The sequence below is a fragment of the Sturnira hondurensis genome, unplaced genomic scaffold (genome assembly GCF_014824575.4).
Source record: "Sturnira hondurensis isolate 20B ecotype Veracruz unplaced genomic scaffold, ASM1482457v3 Scaffold0008916, whole genome shotgun sequence".
In the NCBI taxonomy this organism is placed as follows: Eukaryota; Metazoa; Chordata; class Mammalia; order Chiroptera; family Phyllostomidae; genus Sturnira; species Sturnira hondurensis.
The window spans coordinates 390,468-403,272 of record NW_028081547.1 but is presented as its reverse complement, the minus strand read 5'-3'; the positions used below and the strand labels follow the sequence as shown (position 1 = coordinate 403,272).

General features: G+C 46.8%; 1 protein-coding gene across 8 annotated transcripts in view; it reads left to right on the top strand.

Annotated features, from left to right (window-relative positions):
* KCNMA1 (potassium calcium-activated channel subfamily M alpha 1) overlaps window positions 1–12,805 on the top strand; it is a 728,885-nt gene that overhangs the window by 590,522 nt on the left and 125,558 nt on the right. For 7 of the 8 annotated variants that reach the window (XM_037056367.1, XM_037056369.1, XM_037056363.1 and 4 more), the window contains exons 17-18: window positions 1,004–1,090; window positions 7,289–7,365. In XM_037056367.1, coding sequence (XP_036912262.1) covers window positions 1,004–1,090; window positions 7,289–7,365 — 164 coding nt within the window. Of the gene's footprint in view, window positions 1–1,003; window positions 1,091–7,288; window positions 7,366–10,675; window positions 10,685–12,805 lie in introns of all 8 variants that reach the window. The other variant, XM_037056365.1, reaches the window with a different exon arrangement.

The following is a 12,805-nucleotide window of genomic DNA, read 5'->3' as shown; positions in this document are numbered from 1 at the left end:
TGTTGCTGAATTTAGAGTCTCTAAATTCCATATCCATTCAGCTGAAAGCCTCATCTCGCTCTCTGTGTATGGCGTTCCCGGGTTCTGCTTTTGATCTGCAGAAAATTAGACTTGTTTGTTTCATCCATTTATTAGATTAGGATACATTTATCTCTTCTGTCAGTCCAAACATAACTTGGTCTGCTAATCTATTTATACCACTTTGAAATAGGACAGTGTGTATTTAGGTTCATACTTCCCTGCAAGGGAAGTTTTTTTAAGCGGTAATTTACATTTGTTTTCTAATTACAGTTTGCCCCAATCAGGATATGCTAGACACACACCTTATTCAAAGACTCCCTTACATCTTTGCAAACACCAGGCTGCAATCATGCAGTATTTCCAATTGTGGGCATTTTTCCTTTTTACTGTTCTGGTACACCTAATTCTTTCTACGTAGACTGCACATGGAATCTACTTCCATGTCCTGATCCATGTCATGCCGATGTTCTGTTTGCTTCTGCATTGGTTTGGGGTGTCTTGTACCGTTCCCTGCAGCAGTATGTGGTGTGTATATGTGTATATTTCTGTATGCATATAGGGGTCCCATTAATGCTCTGTCATCTAATGGAAAATTGGTATAGCAGTAACTTTATTAGACTAATAACACTCAGTGTTGACCATCAACAGTATTGTCCAAAGGAGCACATTACTGGGGATTTTGCTTCAGCTCAGAAGCCCGTGTTTGCAACCCCGTTATAAAAACCTGGCCCTGCAACCTCGGTCTGCTTTGACTTTTACAACGGGCAGTATGCCGGCCGGAGGACTGAGTGGCTGAGCTTTATGATGGCATTATCCAAATAAATGTGTGGGACAGTGGACTTCAAGCTCTAGACAAAATCGTTGGGGAAAGCATTAGACTGGTGGGCCCCCTATACGATTGAACAGTGTGGCGTGGCCTTCAAGGTTTTACTCAGAACATGACCTCACAAATGTGTCTTCTTTGTTTTTGTTCACTGAGCAGTATATTAATTAATCCTGGAAACCATCTTAAGATCCAAGAAGGTACTTTAGGATTTTTCATCGCAAGTGATGCCAAAGAAGTTAAAAGGTAAGAGTTTATTTTCACCTGCCTTCCTTTCTGTTGCAGCCAAGACATCTTGACCCACTGGGGTGGGCATGCTCTATGTGTATTGGGCCCTAGCCCCAAACTTCGTAGCCTGTCTTTGGGCACCAAATGGTGCCGAATCTCAGGAAAAAGGGATTGTGCTTTCAGATGCTTCCGTGAGCTCCTCCTCACGTGTAATCAGCTCCACATCTCCAAATTAGAATAATAACACTTTAGAGGTAGGAGAGCCTCGTTCCCTCCTCCTTCATCTCCCAAGCAGGAAAACACAGTTCCAGACAGCTGAGTTGATTGTTAAGGTCCCCCCGATGCTCAGTACCCAGAACAGCACAGCATAGGACAACTGACTCCTCATCTACAGCTCTTTACTTAATGTTGTTACTCAGGCAATGTTGCTTGAGGAATACCAGTTTTTTACTTTCAGCATCAAATGGAATCTCAAAAGGTTTGGATTGACTTCAGGTGAAATATTAAACTGGCTGTGTTTCTACAGATGGCCGTCTAGCAAAGTGGCTGCAGTTGTCAGGTTCAGTTCTTAAGCCTCTGTAGGTGTAGCCCGGGCTTCATTGGCCTCCGTGTTTTATGATACTTTTATTAGTATCCTTAAACCTGTTCAAGCAGCCTAGGAAATTATAGGACTCTGTGCAGAACACCATGGAGCATTGTTGTATTTGATTCCATCCTATGAACGAGAAAAAATTTACCAGCAGAAAATGGGACTCACTGGCTGCACAGGTCACTCAGCTCAACGATAACATTACCTAAAATATTTTCCTTAATCATGAAGGTCTGTAGTTTATTTAAGCCCACTGTCTTCGTGTGATGGGTTCCTACGCAAAGCCAGGCCCGTGCTAGGCATTCTACACTTTTTATTGTTCCTCCTCAGAAAAAATCTAATGAGGCACATCTTTTAAAATGCCCAGGCTTTGGTCTCCTCCTCTCTGAGGTTGAGGTCAAGGATTTGTCCAGGCCACACAGGGTAGGGACTTGTCTTTCCTTTCCTCAACCCCACAGTGTCTACCAGAGGTAGTAACATGAGCAAATTCTTACGTAGAGTTTTCTGTGTGGCTTCACTCTTCTCAATACCGGGTACCAGGTATTGACGAGCTCCCCTAATTTGTGCTCAGCAATCTGATGAGATAGACAGCATTATTATTACTACTTTACAAACGAGGAAACTGAGGCACAGGTTGGTTCACTAACTTGCCCAAAGTCACACTGTTGGTTCAAAGCCAGGGTTTAAAACCAGGAAGTCTTATATTCTTCATTATTTGCTGAGAGGTGGACCTGACGTGCTGAGCACAGAATGATGATATTTGATGGCTGATGGTTATTATTATCTTACTCATCATCCACGGTTGCAAACTAGTCATGCCAGTTATAAAGCTTCCAGGTAAAGAAAAGAGGGTGGAAAAGGGAAACAAATCTTTAAAACTGAGCTATCTGACGACAAATCCACTTCTGCAAAATTACCATTATTCAGGTGTTGGAGAGGAAAACCTCTCCATCCAGGTCCTTACAGGTTTGCAGGTCCTTACTGTTCTTTAAGAGTACCCTGAGAGCCGGGTTCACCCGAGAGAGCAAAGCTGGGGTGGGGGGAATGGGCCTGAACACCCACCTCCCAGGGCCCCTGGAGGTGAAGGCCAAGGGCGTGCTCACCTCCAGACGGAGACACAAAAGCTGGAAGCAGCGTCTCGGCACCATGAGTGGGGGGCAGGGGAGCATAGTGGCCCCATCCATCTCGTGGGCCTCCCACATAGCAAATATAACATGAAGCTCCCATTTGTGTAATTCTATTTCCTATCGCATCTCTCACTAATGAATGTCACAAATACCAGGCAGTCCAAAAAACAAATTACCTCCTATATTAGGGAGTGCAGGATGTCTCATTTCAGTGCTTTATGGTATTCACAAATACATGCTGACACAATCAGCTACAACACCAGCCTGTAATTTTCCGTGGTGTGTGATGTGTCAGAGCAAATGCTGTCAGTTAGGGGATTTCAAATAGATGAAGACTGCAGAAAACCACAGAAAGGACATTGGAGATTTGAATGAAACTAAACATGTTTTGTAAAAATGGAAAAGTAGATTACGATGCTCTCGCATTGAGTCTGCACCCTGTGCTACAAAAAACAACAAAAGAAGTTAATGGATCCAGCTCGTAGAAACTTTCAGATGCTGTGGGTTAGGGGAAAAAAGAGGAGCAAAACCATCCAACTCCAGTCTTAACAAGGTCACTTTGTGATAAGCATTTGGGCTCTTGCCCTGTACTCCTTGCCACTAAATATTCTGCCTTTTCAATAACCTTCATGTAGCATTTAACGTAGGAGTCACAAAATGGAGCTTCATCAACTCTGTTTGGCTTGCAGGCATGGTCCATTTGAATCACAATAAAAAATAGTTACCAAAATGGAGAAGTCCTAATATTTTACATAAAAATCCCTATTACTGATTTCTCCTGAAACTTGCAGGTCCAACATTACGGCACGCATGCATTCGCTCATTCATCAAACATCTGTAGGTCACTTGCTTTTTAGGACACTGGACTAGGTGCCAGGGAAATGACGGAGACAGTGCAGAGGAGTCCCTGCCCTCATGGGCGCACCTTCTGGGGCGGAGAGAATTGCAGTTGTGTGTAGTCTGGGTGCCAAGCGTGAACGCGCTGGGTCACTGATTTAGGTTGGTGTAGGTGAAGGTTGCTCAGAGGGAGTGACGCTTGAGCAGATAGTGAGGTGATGGGAAAGAGTCCATCAGACGGAGACCTGAAGGGAAGAGGGCACATGGTGGGAACACGTTTGCTGTGGTCGGGGAACCAGAGGGAGAAGAGGGCCTTACACGTTTGCTGTGGTCGGGGAACCAGAGGGAGAAGAGGGCCTTGCAGGCAGCGGAGTGGCGAGGTGGGGGTAGGAGGAGCAGTAGGGCTGGTTCCCAAAGGACTTCGCACCGAGGTTGGAGCTGTTATGAAATGGAGTTGGGGTGGCTTTTGCCAGCAGTGATGTCGTTTGGTTCACATTATTAAAAGGCCTTTCTGCGCAGTAGAGAATCAGACACAGGGGAAGTGGAGAGGAGCCGAGAGACTGGGAGACTCTGCAGAGATTAGGTGGGAGGCCATGACTTGGGCCCAGCGGGGGGTGGGGGTGGTGAGATGTAAGACCAGTTCAGAATATCCTTTGGAGAGTTCATAGGGCCTGACTGGACATAAGAGGTGAGGGAAACAAGAGGAATCGAGAATGGGAGACGAGATTTGAGCCGTAGACAACTGGCTGGATGATGACTCCATCTCACTGAGATGGGGAAAGTGGGAAGAGGAGCAAGACTGGGGTGGAGGGAATTTAAGAATCATAACTGGGTTGTGTTGAATAAGATATAGGCATTAAGTGTACACATGGCAATGTCATAAAGGCAGCTGGAGCTAAGAATCTGGACGAAGGAGAGGGCCAGAGGTGGAAATGTGGGCGCTTACCAGTGAGGGTCCTGGTAAGAAACAGATGACACACTTAAATGGGGAAAAGGAGGAGAGTTCTGTGAAGAGTCTATAAAGCTGGGGGCACAGAGTTAAGGAAAACCTACAAGGAACGGCAGAGCACCCCGAGCTAGCAACAGAGGGGAGTCACTCTCAGCTCTAGATTTGGAGAGTCCAGGGGAAGCAGGGCTGTCAGAACTAGACGGAGAGGGTGTGCTGTGGGAAAGGCCACCTCGCAGGAGCTGTGTCCTTCTGTAGAGACCTGTTGCTGCCCTTTTGTGAGCTGGCAGGGACGGAGTCACCTCTTACCCTCCTGTCTCCAGCTGTCTCCCCACATTAGACAGACACATTGAGAAAGCAGAAAACAACGTGACCCTAAAAGCCACCCTTTCAGGGCACAGATCTGATCTTCCTTGATGACCTGTGTGGCAGGGCCGGCAGCTGAAGGGCAGGTGGGGAAGGGGTAGGTGAGTGGGAGAGGAAGTGAAGAGGGGAGCAGGGAGCCTTGAGGTGGGAGGAGGGGATGGAGTGTAGATCCTGAGGCATGTGAAACAGCCCCTGGAGACCAGGGCCGTGGATTTAAAGTGAGATCGGTCAGCAGTGCTCAGCTGCTCAGGTGCAGGTGTGCAGCAAGGTAGGGGCTTTGCCAGGTGAGCAGGAGGGAGGCAGAGGTAGGTGGGGAATAGAAAAGTGCCGGCAGAGAAGTGCCACTTGGCAAAACTCGGATGGAGCTTGAATGCTCTGCCCTCTCCAGTTGGGGGACATGTCTCCAGGTTGCCACAGACCCACCCCTCCCCCCATCCCACTCATTCACTTTCCCTGTCTGGCTCCTGTGGGTGTTTTACTTTCAGAATCCAGCTTTAATTCGTGAGGTAATTATATTGTGTTTTTCAATAGTCTATTCAGGCTCATCATCATGTCATCATCTCCTTAGTAGAGATGCGTTTAAGACCTTGGGCACTGGGACTAGATCATGTGGATTTGAATTCTGGTTCTGCCACTTAGCTGTGTGACCTTGGGAAGGCACTTAACCTCTCTGATTTTCAGTTTTCTTATCTGTAAAACAAGTAATAATCATACTTCCATCAAAGGATTGTTTGAGGATAAAATATGTTAATACTTATTAAATGCTTAGAACAGCACCTGGTCTATAATCTCTGCTCTGTAAATGTTAGCTATTGCTATTAATATACGTTTAGGAACATCAAATGTGAGGGAAAATGGGCAAAGGAAGTGAAAACAAAATTGCTTCCTTCTTTCTTGCACTTCCCTTTTTAAGGCAGGTCATCATTGATTGGGTTCCTAGCCACATTGCCACTGAGGACGAATAATCAGCTACCTTTTATTGTTTGGGCAAGATAGATGAAAACTGGCATTTAAAGCAATAAATGAGCTGCCGGGGTGGAAGGAGCATGGGGCCCGAATCTAGAAGTCCTGGGGCTGGCCAGATGCCTGCACAGGATGACGATGGGCAGTAATGACTACCTCTTCCATTTCAGATGAGGACACTTGGATCCCAGGGCTTTTGGCTGCAAAATCTCAGCTATCTTTCAGATCAAAAGTCTTAACATTGGCTTCCAAAAGCCCCAGTTCTATGAAAAAACATAAAAAGGAACCTAGGAATAAAATGGTCGAGAATTGTGTTTATTTCTTTATAGTGCTGGTCAAGGACAACCCATGTTTATCCCTGGCATTCAGCTTCGTGTTAGGAGTGGTGAAGGTGTTAAGCCAGGGATTTTGTTAGTCCCTGTACTCAGAAGGCTGTGAGGTTGTTCAGTGAATTTTATGACCTCCCCAGTACTGATTGGACGCAGGCCTCCGGGGCTGTTTTTCTAGGCCTTGAGCATTTTAAATAGCAGTTGAATGGTCTTATTTTTTTTTATCCAGAATATCTTTGATGTGGCCAATGCTCTTTGTCATCACATATTGACACTTAAGTGAGATGAGAGGATTTTCCTGTTGATTGATTGCTTTCTCTGGGTCTTCTTCTACTCACCCCAACCCTATAATGCCCTCTGCCCACCCCATTCCACTGGCCAGCTGAGCTGTTCTACGTAGTGGGAAGAAAACCTTCATTTATTATATGATCTCAAGGCTGGAGAGTGTGGGAGCTGGTCCGGCCAGCTTTGCAGTAAATGTGGATGATGGAATCCCAGAAGGAATTTGACAGAGGAACCCCTTGGTTCATCACTGTTCGATTTTCCTTCTCTAATCTCCTCCTCAGCCTCTCTCACTTGGGCTGAAATGAAAAGATGCTTTCCGAGTGACAAGGCGAATATTTTTGTTTGCCTGAGAAACGTCATCCTTGTGCCCTTTAATACACAGTTACCCAGCCCCAGGATTTCAGAGATGTGTTTAACTTCCCCACCGAGGGCCTGGGGCTGCTTGCCCACGTGTTCTGAGGAGCCGCATTGAAGCTGCTCGAACGAAAGACGAGCGAGCTGACGCTGGGTGTCACGCCGGCAACCTTTCCCCCAGTTCCTTTTCAAGGGAAAGTTTATTAAAAGAAGCACTAACTCAAATCACAGAGACCTGTGTTTGAAATAAATGGTCTTGCAACAAACATTTCCGTCTGTCAATGTCTAAACCTTTCAGGAGATTAAAGGAAATTAGTGCTGGTGTGTTTCATTAATTTGGCACCACAGTGGAGGAAATGTGGTGCTCATTTCATTTGGTGGATTATGAAACGTGTCAGTTTTTCCATTCTCTTTCTCCAGGGCATTTTTTTACTGCAAGGCCTGTCACGATGACATCACAGATCCCAAAAGAATAAAAAAATGCGGCTGCAAACGGCGTAAGTAGCGTTTCTTACCCCCGTCGCTCCTTCTCTCCTTCCTTTTCCCCAAATTCATTTCCCCTCTCCTTTCCCTTTTGAAGAAACACTAAACATCAAGAGTTTTCTTGAATATGTTTATGTTTCACCCAGCAGTTTAAACAGACATGAAATAAATACCTGTCCTCACTTTATTAGAGCAGAGGGTGAAAATCATCACCACCGGCACCTAGGAGTAAACCTAGTGCTTAATCCCGCTTCTTGACTCTAAAAGGCTGACTAGCTAGCGGTGCCCAGTCGACCAGTGAGTACAGTGTGAGAAGGAGGACAGCTAAGGCCACGGAGGAGGGAGTGTTTTGTAAAGTGCTTTCTTGTGGCTGTGGGGATGCCAAGGGTACAGATGGCTGTCCTAGGGCAGGGGGGACACTGAGTGTGAGGACTCAGTTTCCCGAATGGGAGCTGACTCTCTTTCCACTTGGGATCATTGTAGATTTGGTAGCCAAGGCCAGTGTTTTCAGCTGTGATACTTCCAGACTGTCCCAAGAAAAGAACTTGGCCATCGCCAGTGGATGTTATCATTGTCCCAGGAACCAACCTCAAATACCACTGCTTTTTGGGATAGACAAACTTGGGCTTGGTAGCTAATGGCATATCCCATCTCCAACCCCTTCCAAAGCAGCTTGCCAATGGGGCCTCTTGAGAAAGACATGGGAAGTCAGGAATGTTGGATCGTGAGTTCCTGAGAACCCAGGATTTAAAGTAGGCTTTGCCTTGAGAAGGTCATGCCTTTGGCAGTGATCATGTGGCATTTATTGTCTAATAGAAATTGTTCACAACCCTAGAAAATGCTAATAAGGGCGCCTTCCTTCCTAGAGCAATGTAGTTTTTCCAAAGCTCCTTATGATCATTATTTTCTTTGATCCCTACCATAATCCTACATAATTGGCAGGAGATGTTATTTACCCCATCTTACAAAAAGAAGTTAAGGTTTCAAGTTCAATGACAGGATGAGATTGCTGAGACCCCATAGACAGGTTCAGGCTTACCTGAAGGTCTCTCCTGATGCTCTCCCCTGATCTTTTGATCTTTTTTTTTTTTTCAGGAGGAAGGGCAAAGTGGGTGGCATTGGGTCTGATGAGTAAGAACAGTTATAAAATATCATCCCATAAAGTACTTTTTCACAAGCAGGAACCACACAGATGAACACCATTGCTGGGATATGCTGAACATACAGGGCTTCATTCACTGCACCACTAAAGGGGCACAGTAAATGTAAACCAGTAAGATATAAGTACCGCTCTGCCGGAGCATGGAAACGACTCTTGGTCTAGAGCAACTTCTGTGGAAATCCACTCAGGCTTCTCCCCAAGTCTAGGACACATTGGGTCCACTCTCTCTCCCCCTTCTTCACTGCCCTAATGCACAGAGTCCCCTCCTCTCCACTCTGACACCCAACCAAGACAGATATGAAGGGAAATCTCAGAACAAGAGCCTCTAACTTCCTGGGGCCTAAGAATTCTCCTAGTCTGACAGCCTGTCAGGACGAGTGTCTAAAGGCAGGTAAGGTCCAGAACAAACCCACTCCCAAGTCCATGGCTCTGAAGGTGGAGTCTGACCCCTTCCCAGCAGGCGGTGCACGCCAGCTCTGCTTTACTTTGTGAGGGTCCTTGTTTTGTGCAAGGCACTGCTCTTGTTGAAGATGGCATGGCGTACAGGATAATGCCCCTATCCACCCCCACCTCAAGCCTTTATTCAGATAGAGACAAGGGCTACGAAGAGACTGATACTGCCTGGGGGTGTGAGGAACATTTGCAGAGATGGCTGTTTTAGCCAGAAGCCGAAAAGAGTTTGCAGTGTTTAGGGGAGGAAGGGTGGCCAGTGGAGATGGCGGCACTGGGAGAGGGGTACGAGGCAGATCGTGGAGGAAGGCAGGCGCCATGGTAAGAAACTTGGGCTTTATTCTCACCATAAATATAGCTGTTTTCAAGCAAGGAAATTGTATCACCAATTCCTGTTGATCTCCCGGGTGACTGGACAGAGAGCAGAGTCTAGGGAGGCAGGGGTGGAATGGGAGGAGAGAGAGTAAGCGTCTCAGACTCCTGCTGAGCTGGAACCCAGCAGATGGGTTTTTTAAGTCCCCAGAAATGAGGATTTGATCTCAAAGGACATTTTCCATTTTGGTTCTAGGCAAGCAAATGGCAGTAGTCTTTATTATTATCCTGGAGGGAAAGGCACATCATTGTTTGAGATAATATTATTCTCTTGATTTCCATTGAAGTTGGTTCAGCTGGTGGAGCCTGCGGTCTCCCGCCATGCACAGCAGAGCCCTGCAGAAGGACTGCCTCTGCGGAGCCGAGCCACTGTGACCAGGGTCTCGCTGCCCTCTCTCTGCATCCTCCCCCCACACAGGCTCCTCCCCTCATAGAGGCCCTCCACCGTGAGGCTGATGTTTTATAACAATCAGAATTGTCCAAATATTGTTCTTCCTAATTACATGGCCATAACCGCCACTGTTCCAGAGGGCAGGATGCAGATGTGTATGTGTGAGTGGCAGTTAGAATAAATTAGTTATTAAGCCTAAGGCATACCAGGCAAGTTAGGGAATTGGGGGAGCTAAGTTTTGGTTACGAAGACACTTTCATTACAAGGAGCGGAGTTGTTAACAGTGTACGGAGTGGACACTGCCCCATGCCTGAAGTGGAAGAGGGCAGCTGCCGTGTAGTCATGTGTCCAAACCAGGTAGGTCAGGTGTGAGTAATCCACCCTGGAATGGCACTTCTCCGTGAGGGCAGAGCTGGTGACAGTCCTTGGTCCCTGTTCGCAGCTTCCTGGCCCTCCTCTCCCAGCCCGGCTCTTCCCTGTTCACCCCCGTTCACCCCCGTTCACTCCCACCTCCACCTCTTCGCTCACTTTTGTTCAGTGACTTGAACGTTTTGTGTCTCGCTATCTGGAGAAGTACCGAGGGTGGACATTCCATGCCTGGAAATTCTGTGGTAGTATAGTTTAACTTTTGCATTTCTTTCCATTTCTTCATAGCTCTCCATCAAGGAAGAGGGTCAAATTCAGCGTCTGGCCAAGCAGCAAGCTCTCAGAATCTATTTACCCATTTTCTTTTTCTGTATAACGAACTTGGTCTAATGATTGATATTTTCTCCCCCTGTCTCTAAAAGTTTGCCAAAGCATAGACTCCTAGGGGAAAAGTCATGTCTAAATTGATGTGTTTGAAGGAATTCTCTTGAACTTCTAATCATTGACGTATTTTTGATTTATTTTTTTTCTCTTTGCTGCCTCGGAATACGGCCCCTACTCTATTTTAACTGCACACTGGTAGTGATATATTGTGAGTAAAACGGGTTCCCAGCAGCCCGGAGTCCAGTTCCCCCTGTCTTTCTCTAGAAAAGATACTTCTTTTATTTTCTGTACAGTTTCAGTTTCTTTTTTCCCTTTGGTATTTATGTTGCATGTAGCAGTGACATCGTGCCCCCACTCCGTCATCCGCACAGTCTGCTGAGTGGCCGGGTGCTGGAGAACCCTGACAGCAGGATCCCCTCCCCGGCCCCCGGCCCATTCATCCACCCACCCTGTAGCTTTTGGCCAGTTTCTGGCGCTGTCTTATTTTTCTGTTTGAAAATAAGACCTTGACAACAGTGTTTCTCTTGAAGGCCTTGTCTCAGGACCTTTGAGGGACACTGAGTAGGCTGAGGTGATTACCACTTATAGCTCTAGATGCCTCATTGACTAGGGGTCATTGTCATGCTGGCCTTTCATAAATTGTACTTGGTCTCCTCAACCACTGAGCTTGAGTTCCTATCTTGAAGGAAACACATATGCTACATATATATTCCTGTGTCGTGATACATGTATTACATGTCCCAGGGCTTCATATGTAAAAACGTACATTTTTATGTATAAGCATAGAGACATTTTATAGAGAGCGTGAAGTATTTATTACAACATATGTGCCTCTCTATACGAGAAAGTGCTTGCTGGAGGATTAATTGGACACCCAACTTTGGGACTGTAAGTATCTAACCTGCCTTCCTGGAGACCAGTATTTCCACTGTGGTAATTATTTCCAAACAGTCCGTGAAATTCCCTTGCTTTAAAATAAGGTTTCTCCTTCAATCAGTACCCGGTAGGACATGCCCAGTTCCTCTAGGGATGCTAGGCATCTCGGAAGACGTTGGCTTGTTCAGTAAACATTTACTCGTTTAGGGTGGAAAAGATGTCTTGAGGAGCGTGTTCTGCCCCACTGGTGAGCCCCGCAGAAGTCTGAACAAGTAAATGCAAGTCTACAAGCTCCTCACTTAGTGAAGGTGTAGGACCCCTCTCACCCAACAAGACGTATTAGTTGAGGAGGAGCTTTTAGGACCAGTGTTTCTATGTGTTACTCAGAGCAGCGCTGCATTCGATTGTGCTGGAGCCGAGCACGGGACCTCTGCTCCTGTACGTAAGACCACTGAACACCAGGCCCAGCCTGCAGAGCAGTTCAGTCCAGCGGTCCCAGAATTTGGAGGTGTCTTGGCACTGGGCCCCCTCGTTCTCCTCTGCAGCAGAAGAGAGAGACAAGTGGGTCACCTGGTTTGGGCTGGGCTTTGGAGCTGGAGGGTGTAGAGCGCTCAGCGTACGCACAAAACAAAGCAATGCCCTTCCTCCGTTTGATGCCCCATTCTGCCGAAACTGACCCTGCAGCTTCCCTTATCCGCAGAACACCTTTAAGGATGGCTTGAGGGCAGGAGCTACTTTTCATTCCTGCAGAGCTGCCTACAGAATCTAATGACCCTTCAGAATCAGTGGGAAATCTTGATGTCAATCAGCAAACAACTCTAGTGCCAAATTCTTCTGCCGTCTCCAGCCACAGCGTGGTGTTGAGGGCGGAGTCAACGAGCTGGGTAGGCTCTGCGCTGCTGACGGTCACTAGCTTCTCCCTCTTTCCATTTTGGGAAACCACCTGGAAGATCTTTCTTCTCTTTCCAGAAACTAATAGGAGAGTTTTGCTCAGTGAAGACATCATTGCTCGTTTTTAGGACTTGAGAGAATGCTCCCCGATCCCCAGTATCACGTCAGACAAATGCCTCACCTTCCACCTCGGCAGACGCTTTCTGCCGTGGATTTGCACCTGTGATCTTCGTTGCCATGAGTGTGTGAACGGCAGCTCCTGGGTTCAAGCTTGGAAACAATCCTTCCTGCGTTGGATTGGTTTTAAACACGAGGTTGTGATCTGACAAGTGTCTACGAATTGAATGGCAGCTTTTTTTTTTTCCTGCCACACAAGTCTTCCCTTGAATCGCTCCATTGGAAACCTGAAATATTTTTGCCCCGGCAGTTGGAAAACTCCATCTGAGCCTCTCAGTCCAGTGCTGCTTCTCTTGCCCCTTCCAACACGCCCTGGAAATTAAGATTGTGCAATTGGAAATTGGCTGGCAATTTGGTTGCTGATGCAGGAGGCAGATGGTGCTGA